Raw genomic sequence first — 15132 nt, forward strand, 5'->3', positions numbered from 1 at the left:
TATAGAAGACAGGTAATTGACAAGTGAACAAGTTATAACAAAATAAAGCTAGTTGTACCAATGCTTCCCCTATGCACATTCAAGTGGAAACATCTTATATATTTGATCATGCCTTAAGGTAAGCAGATGAAACTTATGACTAGATAAAACAATTTTTCCCCAGACCTGAAACCAAATCCAGCCCAGCCCACACTTACAGTCAGAGTAAAGTCGTAACAGTCAGGGAGCTCGTGATGACGAATAGTCTGCAGATTAATAGCCTTTAGTTTAAACTTCAGCTCCACTGTTAGAAGTCTAGAGAACAGAGACTTTAGTGCAGTGAAAACATATACACACAAACGTAAGTTTCACTCCTGTCTATGTCCCTCACCTGTGAAAGTCCAGCGTTAAGTTGAGTTTATTTTCTTCTAGTGTTCCAATGTAAAAAGATTCATCTGGCTCTACAGAGAAACATTCTGCCATACAAATGAACAAAACATCATTAGGCAGCCAAAATAAATAAAATTGCATCTTCAAAAGATAATACATTTAAAACTGGCAATTCTGATTCTAGTATTTTTCTGAATTAATCTTTTAAAGACTAGACATCCATACCACTTGGTTACAGTGACTTATTTGTTCTGAAGACATAAGTAGCTGTGTTACTACAGTGGACAGGAGTGGAGAAAGATCTAAACTGTCTCATTAGTCATCTATAGAATGCTATCTTCCTTCCTGTTTTTTAAGCCTGTGGTTTGAATCCTTCCTCGTTTTCTTTGTATCTTAAACATAGGTTTGAAGCATTTGCAGTGTCTATGAAAAAATTTTCTTAGTTTAATGGATCTATTTTTTTAATACTATGTGTTGACTATTTTTCCTCAATAAGCACTTTTAAAAAAGGAAGATAGTCTATTAGAAGATTTTCACTAATCAGTACTGCAATCCTTTACTATCCCTCTCAAAAAAAAAAAAAAAAGGCCAGTGGTTATTGTTGTAAGCATTTGTATACTTACTTTGTAACTGAATGACCTAAGCTAATGTTTTAGGTACAAATCGCAAATAAAACTTTACTAATAAGAATAAGTTGTACTATTCTAACTTCTGGTTCTCACTTCACCCCCCAACCTACTTCCAAAGATACTGAATAGTGAAATGGGAGGGAAGGAGTTTTATATACATCAAGAATTTGCAAGCAGGATGCGTGTAAGGATATCTGCCTATTTCACTGGCTTATCCAGCATGAGAGGCAGTGGAATATAGCAGCTAAGAGCACAGACAACCTGGGTCAAATTTCAGCACTGCCTCTTACCAGTTTCACCTTGAGCAGATCACTTAACTCTCTGAGCCATGTTTTAGCCTTCTATAAAATAGGGATAATAGTAAACCTAACCTTGACGGAGTTTTTATTTTTTAATACTTATAACCAACTGACAGATGATATCCTTATTTAGTAAAAGGCTTAGAACAGTAACTGGCTGACACACAATAACTCCTATATGGTTCTTACGATGACCCAATAGCACAGACCAAATCAATGTTGAAATGACAATGTGGAGAAGAAATTACTGATTTTCAGTATAAACCAAGAAGTTAAAAAGTAGAAATTCTACTTTTTAAAAGAACATTACCAGTTTCAATTTGTGGATCAATGTCAAAGGTATCATTTCCAGGACAGATGTTTCCTTGCTTGTAGAAATGCTGACAAATCGCCATACCAGACTGCTCCGTACCTTTACTCTCATAAGCATGATTCCCAATTGAGATGTTGCGTAGCTGCAAGTACTTCAACCAAAAAGAGAAACAGAAAATGGGAATGCCAACCAGGGCTGAAGTGAAGCCATGATACCCCTCCCTTCCTGACTTTGAAACTAGCAGGTTCCTATCTTGACTCTGGGTGGAGACATTCACATTGATATGCAAAGTGACACTACCATGCACCAGGACAGCAGAGGGGCAAAGAGCACTAAAAAATCAGAGTTCTGAGTTCAAGTGTCAATCCAGTGACCTTAGGCAAGTCACAGGCTTTCTGAGTTTCTGGTTCCTTATCTGCAAAATTAAAGGCTTAAACCACATAATCTTTGAGATTCTTTCCTACTTTAAAAGCTATGTTCAGGAACTGGGTTTTACATTCAATGCAAATACAAATTTTACTTACCTTTGACATATTTCCTGTGAGGTCAGAATTTTGTTTTACTACTGCACTATATAATAGGAAGAGGCATACAACTGTGGCAGGCTAACCAGTGAAACTTTTTAGAAAAAAAAATATTTTTTAAATATTTATCTTTGCAAGAATACAGTTTCATCACTTTCATAGCAATATTCCCGTCCCAGTGAATCCTCTAACTTAAGCAAAATGTCACTTTTGCAAATGACAATCTTGTGGTACCTTGGAACAATTGTCAATTTAAAACTCTTAATGGATTCGTGTAGATGAAAAACAAAAAACTAAGTGTTTCAGAGGTTATTGTGACCACTGGTGTTTGGCACAATTGGTAATACAAAGATAAGGATATGGTATCTGCCTCTTGGAATTAATAATTTAGTGGGATGGACACATAGATAAATAATTCTACTAAAAGGTGAATGTGAAACATGCTAGGATAAATGAAAGAAATCATTTATAATATGGGCCCATGGAATTGATTCCGAGCTGGGCCTTGTCCAAGGCCACCAATAAGCAGTATGTTACAAAATCTGATGCTTAATTCTCAGTCTTCATCTAACTTCATTTCTCCAGGGTGCCTGAGGCAGTTGAGTGTTTTCCCCTTCATAGGGTACTTTCTTCACTTGACTTCTGGGACAGAGACTGCTCCTTCTCAGTCTCTTTAGCTGAATCCTTCTCTTGCCAACTTCTACATCTCAGAGGGCCTTGGTTTCAGTCTCTGACCTCTTTATCCACATTCTCTCCACGATCTCAACCAGCCCCATGTTTATACACCATCTATATGCTGATGACTTCCAAATTTATATCTCCAGCCCTGACCTCTCCAATCTACCTATGTGACACCTATGGTGTCTAAGAGCAATCTTTTTTTTTTTTTTTTTAGCTGAGCCATCCTGCCACCTGTTGGCAGCTCAGCGGCTGCTCAGCTCAGGCTGGGACTCGAACCACTGTTGCTCAAAGCTCGCACTCTTGAGCGAGCTCTTAACTTTAAGAGCAATCTTAAACATAAATGGACCAACAGAAAAACCAGGCTCCTTCTATATAATTACCTGCTCAATAAACTTCTCTATAAGTCCATCAGCTGTTCAGGCTAAAACTTAGGAATGATCCTTTAGTCTCCTTCTCTCATATCCCACTTACAATCCATCAAAAAATCAGGCACTGCTTTCGAATTATATCCCAAATCTGACAGCTTCTCATTACCTTCACCGCTGTCACCTTAGTCTACACTATCATAGCCTGGTTTTCCTGCTTCCAATCTGGACTCTCACCACAGCCTAGTCTTCAGAAAGAGCTCATAGGATTGTATAGAGAGTAAGTGAATTCACACAGGTAAAAATGCTTAGAACAGCGACACCCAAAATGTGAACCTGTTGGAGACTTTTAGTTTCTGCTGTTTCTTCTCTCTGGAAGCTTCTTCCCTGTGATGGCCACTGGCTACCTCCTCACTCTTTTGTCTGTTGTCTGCTCACCTACCACCTTATCAGAGAGGCCTTCCCGGACCACCTCCAGTCATTCACTCTTTCTGCTGCTTCTTTTTTTGTTTACAGTATACTTACAACCAACTGACAGATGATATCTTCATTTAGTTATTTTCTGCCTATTTCTTCCTATTAGAATATGACTTCCTTGACTTTTTCTATTTGTTCACTGCTGTATTCATGTACCAAAAACAATATCTGATACATAACAGATGCTAAAAATTTGAGTTAATAAATGTGAGCCTTTGCTAACATTTACTGTCTACCCTACTGAAAGCCCTCGCATGGCTTCCTGTCTCTCAACAAAGTCAATGTTCCTTTATAGGTTATGTACAGCCCTGAGAGGCCTGACCCAGTCACACTTGCCTTCTTTGCATTTCCTTAAACATACTCAGTGTTTTCTGGCCTACAGGGCCTTTGCTGTTGCTACGTCTACATAAAAATATAGAGAGAACGCTCTTCCCCAGACTTTATGTTTTCAGAGAGGCCTTTTCTGACCACCCTGGACTGTAATATCTAATGCTACCTGATTTTACTTCATAGCATTCATCACTATATGAAATCAAATGACTTTGGTTAAACTTGTTTAAAATCCATCTCCTGCATTAGAATGCAAATTCCACAGGGCAAGGAACTTCTCAAGCCCACCACTCTCACCCCAGCACTTAGAACAGTATTAGGCATAGAGTAGGTATTCAAATATTTGTCAAATTAATGGTGAGGTAAAAAAAATATTATAATGTGATAGCGGCTCTTCATTTATTAGTTACTCTCTATGCACAGTGAGATGGTAAACTGCTAGGATAAGATATGTGATTATGGCACCAAGATTTCTGTTAGCATTGGGATTGTGGAAATGAGCCAGAAATCTATAGTAATAGAAGATGGATAAATTGTTAAACAGCATTATATCCTACATGTAGGAGGAAGAGTATAAAGCTGGAGATTTTTGTTTTCTATTCTGAGAAACAAGTGTATTAAGTCTTTCTAAAAATACTCTGAACTAAATTGGTATTTTTATGTGGGGGGTAGGGGGGATGTAAGAAGTAAAATGTCCATCAAACGAAAAAGAAAGCAAAGGATGTTGAATGTAGTAAGGCACTTCAGGCACATCATGAGAAGGCAGGGTTCTTTGGAAGTGACAATCATGCTGGGAATAACAGGAGGCAGCAGGAAAAGAGGAAGACCAAATTTGAAATGGATTAACTCCATCACAGAAGCCATAGGCATGAGTTCTCAGGGGCTGAGCAGGGCTATTGAGGGCAGGACATTGCTCATTCGTAGGGTCGCCGGGAGTTGGAGCCAACTCAACATCACGTAACACACACAAGGTACCAAGTAGACCAGTGTGCCTGGAATGTGGGGCTTATAATGGGAGGTAAAGCTGGAAAGGCAAGCAGTGGTCATGAAGTAGAGTCATATGTAAACAGAGTCCGGTAGTCCTTTCTGAGTGCCCCCTATTTGTGAGGCAATCCTTATGGGAATCACCTAAAGATTTGAAACTCCTGGCCACAGAAACTGTGTCTTAAACCTTGTAATATTTTGAAACACAACCAATCTGAGGCACAGGGCTGCAGGTTCCTGCTAACATTATAAGCTATGCTACAGCCAGACTTCCTTCTGTCCTAATAAGGCTCTTTGTGGCGGTCTGAGCACCTACGAGAGCTGGACGGTCAGGGTCAAGTGGCAGGGCTGTGTCTAGCTAAAGAGCAGTTCTGGAGCCCGAGTCGGAGGACTCTGGGGCAGGAATGTGGTGTGGGACTATGGATGGAACAAGGATGACCTGTGGGATTGACTGATGGGGCATTTAAGGAGCTGTGGCCTCTGTGGACCTTTAATCAGGCTGGACATCTGTCCCCACTTGCCTCTGCAGCTCTGCCGTGAGAGAAGGAATTTTTCATGCAGATCCATGGGTCCCAGGTCATCTTTGGGAGACAATATAAAAAGACATTGAAGATCCTAATCTGAGTGATGCAGCAGATTAAAACCATTGTTCCTCTGTGGTCCTTCTGTGATCACCTGCTCCTAACACATATAATGAGCTTTTCAGCTCATTTATTCATTCACAAAAATCTGACTGCCTGTTATGTACCTCTGCCTTCACGGGATAAGTATATCAAATGCTGTGGCACTAAACAGTGGTGTACACACACACACACACACACACACACACACACACACACGGACACACACACATGTATACACTTTTTGGACACTTTGGTCAACGTTGCTCAAGNTTTTCAGCTCATTTATTCATTCACAAAAATCTGACTGCCTGTTATGTACCTCTGCCTTCACGGGATAAGTATATCAAATGCTGTGGCACTAAACACACACACACACACACACACACACACACACACACACACACACACACGGTGTCAAAAAAATGTATACACTTTTTGGACACTTTGGTCAACGTTGCTCAAGCAGTAGTTCGCCATAATCAGAAGTGTCTGGTCATTGATGGTAACCACTTTGAGAACCTCTTATTATTGCAGAAGTTAAACATGACTTGTATTCATCTTTTGTTATCCGTATATATTGAGTATTACAATTTTAATAGCTTTTTTCCTCTCTTAAAATGGGTGTGCATTTTTTTGGCACCTTCTGTGTATATATGAAATGAGTGAGGAGTATTGTGCAATCAAATCTGTGATTTTAGATGTGTCCTTTAGAAAAGAGCCAAGAAGTGGTAGAGCAGTGGGTAGAGAAGAAGGGAAACCAACAAGAGGTAGGAATTTATAGACTCTGCTTAAGCTGCAAGCGTAAATGATTCTAAGACCCTGAGGCCATTACATCTAAGCAATTGATCAGAAAGAGAAACAGGAGCAGGTCGGAAGAGACTATGACCCTGCTTGGGACAGGGTGGTTCTGAGGTGCTTGTGAGCTGTCAGGCACACAGCAGTATGAGTGACTGTTTAGGAGTCATGCCATCTTGATGATGGCTGAGGCTGTATAGTGGAGGAGATTCTGCAGGAAAAGGACAGACCTTTGAGAACTGCCAAAATTTAAGTGGCAGAGGAAAGACAGGAACCCAGTAAACATGATTCATAAATGGTTGAGGAAAGTCGGCATAAACCTAAAACAAAGTAATGTTTTGACATTCAAATAAGCATATATAATAAACAATAATGTTGTTATTACCAGTGTTGGATTGGCATGAGCCCTAGAGATGATCTAGTTAGAGGACATCTGGGGGCCAAACCCTTCAGGATAACTAATTAGTGGTATAAATAACTCTGAGAGCTGAGAAGTCACTGTCCTATCTGTTAGTTCCCCTTGGTGATTATCGCCTCAACCATCAAGGTATTCCTTACAGCAAACAAAGATCCCTCTTTAATATCAGTCCATATTTTCCCTTTCAGTTCTCTGGAATCAAGTAGAATAACTGACCTCATGAACCACAAAAACTCTAGGTATTTATGAAAATTGTAATCAAGATATTTTTACCTTTGCTAAAAATGTCTAATAGTACTTAAGATGGTGGGCAGTCACTTGCCCAAGGAAAACCACCTCAATTAATGTTATCTACTTATGTACCAGGATAAGGAATATACATGCATTTCTCTAAAGAATATGGAAATCTGATAAACAGAATGACCTCAATGCCAAATAGTACTATATTGTTAAAGCTAATTTTAAGCCTACTAATAAAGGTAAATTAGGAGGACTTTAGTGAACTATTTACCTCTTGCCTCTACTACCCCCGCCCCCCCCAAAAAAAAACTGAACAAATTACCAATTTGGTTCAAAGTAGCTTTAGAGAAATTCAAACTTAAAACAAAGATCTCAAAACTGAATATCTCCAGCACTATACTATTTTTCCCTTACAAATTGTAGGACCTAATTCTGTTTAACAACTTACTCAGATTCAATTACTGTAGATTTGGGGCCAATTTTCACAATCAGAATGCGAACAAAAAGTCTTGGTGCCATAATTATGTATCCTGACCTAGCAATTTAGTATCTCACTGTGCATGGATTGTTTCCAGATAATGAAGAGCCATGACTACACTATAAAAATTTTTTGATGCATTGTAATAATTTTAAAATGCGATCTGCAAACTAACCAGATTGGAAATACTGACTTCAAGAACACTTTCAATGACACATACAAAATAAGAGATTTAGGACCTTGAGAAAAATACTGTTTATAGCAAAAACAAATTGATTAGAAACTCAGAATAGAAATTTGACTCATGTGTATGAAAAACAAGCTTACTTTTTTTTTGGCAGATCATTGTCATGTATGACATAAAGCCCTTATTTGTTAAATGAACTTTCAAATCTTGGTTGCTATATACACTCTGCAAAGTTAATGTTCTCATTATGTGTTAAGGGCCCCTGAAAGTATATACTCTGAAGACTTAATGACTATGTAGGACCAGGGTCAAAGATTTAATAACTTTAAATCTTTGAGGCTCTCCTTCATGCCAAGCCCTTGCTCTGATTTGTTTTAATTAAGTCTTTAAAGTTTCTGTCTCTCTGTTACTAAATGAAAGCTTTTCTCAATTTCTGTTTGTAAAAATTTAGTGGCAATATTTAAAAAATTTTTTTGATGGTTTTATACATGTCATTTATACATGTCATTACAGAAATGTTCACCCTTCTATATTTCAATGTCAGTTTCTATTATGTACATTACTAACAATTTTCCAGTCTGTTCTTTTTCCCAAGTAAGAAATGCACAAGCACCCCTGAAAAGGGAAAATCAAATTCCATTAAGCTATCTGTGCATTTAGAGAAAGAGAGAGAGAGAGAGAGAGAGAGAGAGAGAGAGAGAGAGAGAGAGAATGTACCTGCTTGATTTACCTGGTTCACGGCAAAGATGATCTGATTGTACACATCACTTTGTGTGTACACTGCATAAGTATTATCCGTTTGGTCCACATATCCTTTTAGGAAGAGATGTTTGAATGCTATAGTGTTATCTTCCTTGAAAGCTACCACCATCTGGTTACTTAGCCCAAAAAAGACAAGCTTAAAAGTAAAAAAGAAAACGTAAGAGAGTGAAAAAGCAATGAAATAAAAGGTCTCCATACAATGATCAATTTATCAATTCAAGATTCAATGTCTAATTGATCCTGAGTGTGTTTAACAGAAATTAAACTTTTGGTAGCTGTGAATTAATTTATCCTTAAATATTGGGTAGCTTTCTAGTTCTAAAGTAAAAGTAAGTGGCTTTGCATCTTTGCAATATTTATTTTCATGTATGATCTCACGTATGATATTGCCCCCACCATCAAATATTTTAGGAGTTCAGAAAAGTCCTTTAAGAGTTCTTTAGGTGATCAGAGAAGCAAGGTCACTTTGGCTACAGAAATAGAAAGGTTTGCTTAAAGAAAGAAAGAACGACAAAACCCCTGAAGTATGTGCAGAACTTGGGGAGAGGACATTTGAGGGGAACAGGGGAAAGGCTAAGAAGGTAGCATGGGGCTTGGGGTTTGGTGGGGATACCGAGCATACCCTCATAATTCAGTTAGATGAACTGTGAGATAAAAAATGTGAGCAGAAAAAGTAGAGACAGATGGTGCAGGGGCTTGAGTAGCAAGTAGAAGAGTTTTTAAATGAATTCCACAGGACATCAGAAGGTTTTGAAGCAGGTATATAATATAACACAAGAAACACCTTAAATAAGTCTGTCATACAGTCAAACCATATTCCGAGGTCTACTTATCAAAGCTGTGACAACAAGATCCAAAATAAAAATATCCTTTCAACTCATCTCTAAATTAAAGTACATTAACATAACATATCCTTAATATTCATGCAGGATTGACCCCAGAGTATCACATGAGACCAGTTTTTCACATGCAAAAAAAAGTTGTTTAACTGAACTGCTGTCATATTAACATAAGCTCTTTCAATCCTATTCAAAACCTTACTTTATTCCAAGTTTTTTACCTTCTCTTCTCTCCCAAACCACCTCAATCTTTCATATACCACCCCACCACACACACACCATAAGTTTAGAACATACGCTCTGAATTCAATCCCAGACTAAGGCAGGATATATTTTACATGGAAAAGAGGAACAACACTGAGAACCTGTGTCACACTGTATTCCATGACCTTTCCCCATGCTAATCTCACAGTATATTCCCTAATATACCTATTTTCCAAGATGATTACATAAAGGCTCAAAGAAGTTAAACAATTTTTCTAAATTACATCACTAGCAAGCGTATAGTTAAAATTTGAACACATTTAACAGACTATATCCAAGCTCTATCATGCTACACAAAGTAACTCAAGGTCTGAACACAAAAAAAATATAGTAAGTGGACAAATCTTTTCCGCTCTCATCTCCCCTTGTGACGTATGCCCTAATATACCCTACACATGTCACCACTCTCCACCCAACCCAACTTCCATTCCTGAAGAGCCCCTTTAAACTAAAAGTCCTATTTTAAATCCCAATAAGATGATAGTGTGATATTTCAAGGATTTTACATCTTTTGAAGCTGATGACCAAAAAGCTTCCAGAGGATTCGCAAAGACGTTCTTACCAATTCATTCAAACACATGCCAGCCCTGAGCTAGGTACTGAGGATACCACGAGAAGGCAACAGTCCCTGCCCAGAAGGGCCTAGTGGCGGATGGGAGCACCAATGGCAGAGACCAGAATTGCTATAATTCAGAGGCTGAGCCAGAAAGTGGGTAAAAGAAAACTTTTAGAGGGGTGCCTATCGTTGTACGCATCATTCTTTTGCTACTGCAGACACAAAAACCTCAACTTAAAAGAAAAGAGAGAATCTGTCATGAAGTCACCCTCATTTGCTCAATTACAAAGTTGTCTTTATGTAATATTTGCTTAATGCTGAGATATAGATTAAGGAACCATCACAATTAAAAAAAAACCCTCAGTTCTTTACAAAAACCTACCCAAACACCTTTTACATGCTTATTACTAACAGGCTTCACATTTTAAACCATTGGCCAATTTTCCTCTTGACCACCTTAGGAAACACAGAAAGGTTAGCTGAGCTCCTAAAAGATGAAGGAGTAATTAAGATCATAAGTCTTAGAAGGAATGAATCTGAGTTTGAATTTTAGTTCTACTTTTCTAGTTTCCTGACTGTGAGAGGCTGTTTCTACTTCTCGAAGCCTGTGTTCTCATCTGTGAAATGGGAATGCCACCATCTATCTCCCATTTGTTTTAAGCATTGGACATGATGAGGTCTATACAATGCTTAGCCCAAAACAGCACTCATGTGGCACCTATCATTCTAAGTAGAAAATATTCATGTTCACCCAGTACGAGCTTTTGTCCCTCCTCATAAGAAACAACACAGATAAACTTTTCACTATTGTGACACTGTATTATCACCTGGAAGTTAAGAATTTCAATTCCAACTTGCCAAATAGTATTATAGTGAATATTGAACATCCATTTTCATGGTGATATATTAGAGAGAGCACATCTGCCTCTTAAGTCTTCATTCAGCCACTAACTAGCATGTGTTTAAAAAAAAAATCTATAAATATCAGTTTCCTCCTCTGTAAAATAAGGAATGCCAGTATTTACCCAATAGGATTGTTGTTGGATTTACATGAGATAATATCCTGGAACAGAGTATTCATTCAAATGTTCGTGTCCCTTAACACAACAACTAGCATCAGAAACTTAGGCAAGAATCCTACCAACTTCACGACTGTAGAAATCACCTTAGCTTCTAACAGTTTAAGCATTTGTTCTCAATAACCAGTTAAGATTTAGTGACTTCAGGGTTTACAAATTTTTTTCTCCTTGTTTATTTACTTATGCATTTTTTCCATCAAGAAGAGAAAGTACTAATAAAAATAAACCTATCACATCTAAATATTTCTTGAATTAAAATCTGCTTTTGTTTTTGCCCTTTCACTTTTGAGAAGAGATCATTACTCTGACCAACAGAAAAACATATTTTCACACGAGTAAATCACAACCCATATACATAAAGAATCACAAAATACAGTTTCTCCAAAAAATGTTAAGAAAAACCAAGGAAGTGCCATTCAAAATCTCCTAAAAGGAAGTCTCACATTTCAGTATCTCTGCCACTCCTGCTTTCCTTAACTCTACATTCTTCCAACACAAGACTCCCATGATCATGGGACTACGGGAATCCAAGCAATTGCCTTAACAGAAACCCTTGAAGTTTCTGAAAAGAAAAATTCCCAGGAAACAAACTAGGAAGGATAGGAAGGAAAAGAATCTTCTGGTTGGGCAGCAGCTAGTTCAGGAACCTTCAGCTAAACCTTTTGATTGGAAGCCAAATATTAAAATTTTCTTTTCCTGAAAACTAATTAGATCATGTAACTGAAATTATAACTTAATGAAAGATGAGAAGGAAAAAGGTAAGAAAAAAAACCCAAAGTCTTCTTTCACAAATATTGAAGAGACAAGGGTTTAAGATCACATGTTTCCTTATTTATTGTTTTCCATTAATGCATACAGTTAAAAGTTATAAAAACCACTGCCCATAGTCCTCTTTGTTATTAAAAGAGGCCTTCACCAAACTCCTGACCTGAGATGCTTACCTGAATAGTCACCATTGCAAGTTTTAGAATTTGTATGGCAAGTTTCCATGGCTTTCTACCTCGAGCCCAGAACTTCTCACAAGGATTCATGAAAAAAAATTTGAGTTTTCGCCGCATCTGGTCTTCTAACAGAAGCTCCTCAGAGGGAGATGTAGTCTGGTTAAACGTACCGCCATTTTCCTCTTGGGGGAAGCTACTTGTAACTACCTCAGGATTTGCCATCTCTAGAGGAAACACAAAAAGACAAAACTGTTTCCATTCTGTAAGTGAAGGCACAAGTTTATATTCTTTGCGACTGCAAGGCAGTTGAAGTCCAAACAAAAGATCTGGTTTCAAATAAGCACTATTGTTCTAAACTGGGCTTTAGATGTTTACAAATCAATTAGAATGTAATACATCATTTTTGTTTTATTTCAGTTATTAAATGAATTTTTACCCAGTTAAAATTTACCAAATTCAAGGGCTGCTATACATATTTGATACTTTCTGTCTCATTCAGTAACAGATATAGTTAGAGCATGGATTGGTGACCTAAAAGTCCAGGTAAGGGTTTCAAAGGATAGATGGACCCTGAAATGATATGCAAAATTTTGTAGATATGGCCACTTTTTCTGGGAGAGACTTATGGTTTTATTACATTATCAAAAAAGAAAGTTTTAAACCATTGAGCTCTGTTTGGTTCTTAATCCTGTTTCTACAACTTGACACTTCTGTGACCTGAGGCAAGTCACTCAGCCTCTCTCAGACTCAGTTTTCTCTTCTGCAGAATGGGCATAACAATACCTGCCCCCATATGATTGTATCAAGAATTCAATAAAAATGCAAATAAAGCCCTTGCATAGGGTCTAACACTAAGCAAGCAGCCACACTTTCCCTACAGCCCCAGCAGGGAGACCAGTTTCCTAAAAAGCCAACAAGATTCTTAAGAGGCACTGTGAGCCTCAGGGGACTTCACTGGTCTACAATGGGGAACACAGAAGCTCAATTTAAGTTCAGCTCCCAATCAGAGACATCAATTGTATTTGCTTTTTATTGAAGACTTTATGTTTCTGTAGCACAGTTTACTTTTCAAAGTACCACATGCCTATTATTTCTTTTGTCCCTTTGGAAGGGATAGAGCTGGAAAGGATAAGGAAAGATAAAATACTGCAATTTGCAACAACATGGGGGGATCTTGACAATATCATGCTAAGCAAACTAAGTCAGACAGAAAAGGTCAAGAACCATACAATTTCACTCAGATGTGGGATATGAGACTAAAAGCAACAAACAGATAAGCAAACAAAAACTCATAGACACAGGCAACAGTATAGAGGTTACAAGAGGGAAAGGGGGGTGGGTAGAAAAGGGTAAAGGAGGTCAAATATATAATGACGGAAGATTTGACTTTGGGTGGTAAACACACAATGCAATGTATTATAGATTTGTACACTTGAAGCCTATATAATTTTATTAACTAATGTCACCCCAATAAATTTAAGAGAAAAAAAACAAAGAATAGGGCTGGTTTTATTGTCTTCATAGTCAGCTCTTCCAGAGTGACAGAGTCACTCCAGAAGCTGGGACCTATCTTGGATTTTCCCTCAGACTAATATTATTATTATGGAAACCTGTTCAAAACAAAATATCCCAAGCCACTAGGGAGAGTAGAGTCCTTCCATACAAAAAGCTGGCTCTGTTTGATATTTTTACAATAACTTGCACTCAGAAATCAAGTGGGGGATTCAAACTATACTAATACATTATCTTACAAGTCACTATTTAGATACTACACTGCTTTTCAAGTCTAGAATCCTACCTTTGTTTCTGATTCAAACATTCTTAGCAAAACAATTCCAAACAATAGATATTGGCTACAAAAACTAGCCATGGGGAAAGTTTTTAAACTCTTGATTAAGAAAAAGATTCATAAGGATATTGCTGAATCAATAACACATGAAACATATGTACATTAGCATATGCAGTACATTCAGAATGAAATAAATATGCTAGAACTCATTAAAGTATGTGTTTTAAAGTGCCTTTTAAAGTATGAGCACAAAAATTAATAGGTTAAGACATAAAGGAGAGAAAAAGGCTTAATCCCTTAGGATTTTTCACTCAAGAACATGTTATTTCCTTCTTCAAAAAGGTGTAGTTTAAACCAGCATTTAAAGAGACTTTACCTAGGGGACTTAAACCGAAGATGATTTTACGCTGATCAAAACTCACATATGAACACCAACATATTAATGAAGCTGTTAATAGTAAAACGTGTTAATAATATAACAGATTTGAGGCCACGTTCAGTCCTTTCTATTTCGATACAGGGAAAATTAAACTTTAAGCCAACTAGCCACAAGCCATGTAACAGTAACCCACAGGAACAAAGAGAAAATGAGCCAACCACAGTTAATTTATTCAGCACGTGGCACCAAGTTGTCCTGGATACAAGACATTTTATTTACAAGAACTGACAGCGAAACTTGGCTGCAAACGTTCGCTTTACCTCACCACAGAAGCCCTTCCGAGGTGCACTTTGAAAACTGCACCCTGTCTAGGCCCCTAGTCGCTGAAGGAACGCCTGCCACCACCTTTCGCAGCCTTCCAAGAGGACCCGGAGGGATGCGGGGTGGACGGAGCTGCAGGTCAAGAGAGAGGTTATCTGAGGTACTAGGCATGCTCTTAGGATCTACACACTAACCCCCAGAGGTTATTTATTCAGGGCGATGAAAGGCTTAATTGGATTGAGCTGCAGAAAATTAGTGAAAACCAGGGAATATGTGTAAATAGTAAAAGCTCACAGTTGGAAGCAAAGTAACGCAACCTTATTTCTTCAGACGGGCGTTCTCACTTCACCATACACAAAAAACTTTGATCTCTTTTGCGTTCTTTTTTCCTTTATCTTCCCTCCCCCTAACCTCCCACCCTCCCCTTTTTTTCAACAAGCGCTCAGGCTGACTTGATCAAGTTGGTACTTCCGGACGTTCGGGGAAGAGC

General features: G+C 38.0%; 1 protein-coding gene across 1 annotated transcript in view; it reads right to left on the bottom strand.

Moving 5' to 3' along the window:
- MCOLN3 (mucolipin TRP cation channel 3) overlaps nucleotides 1–15132 on the bottom strand; it is a 29898-nt gene that overhangs the window by 14223 nt on the left and 543 nt on the right. The window contains exons 2-6 of the mRNA XM_019626410.1: nucleotides 12154–12377; nucleotides 8443–8610; nucleotides 1608–1761; nucleotides 371–455; nucleotides 198–294 (exon numbers count right to left, since the gene is read on the bottom strand). Coding sequence (XP_019481955.1) covers nucleotides 198–294; nucleotides 371–455; nucleotides 1608–1761; nucleotides 8443–8610; nucleotides 12154–12377 — 728 coding nt within the window. The remainder of the gene's footprint in view (nucleotides 1–197; nucleotides 295–370; nucleotides 456–1607; nucleotides 1762–8442; nucleotides 8611–12153; nucleotides 12378–15132) is intronic.

This window comes from Hipposideros armiger, unplaced genomic scaffold (assembly GCF_001890085.2).
Source record: "Hipposideros armiger isolate ML-2016 unplaced genomic scaffold, ASM189008v1 scaffold_675, whole genome shotgun sequence".
Classification (NCBI taxonomy): domain Eukaryota; kingdom Metazoa; phylum Chordata; class Mammalia; order Chiroptera; family Hipposideridae; genus Hipposideros; species Hipposideros armiger.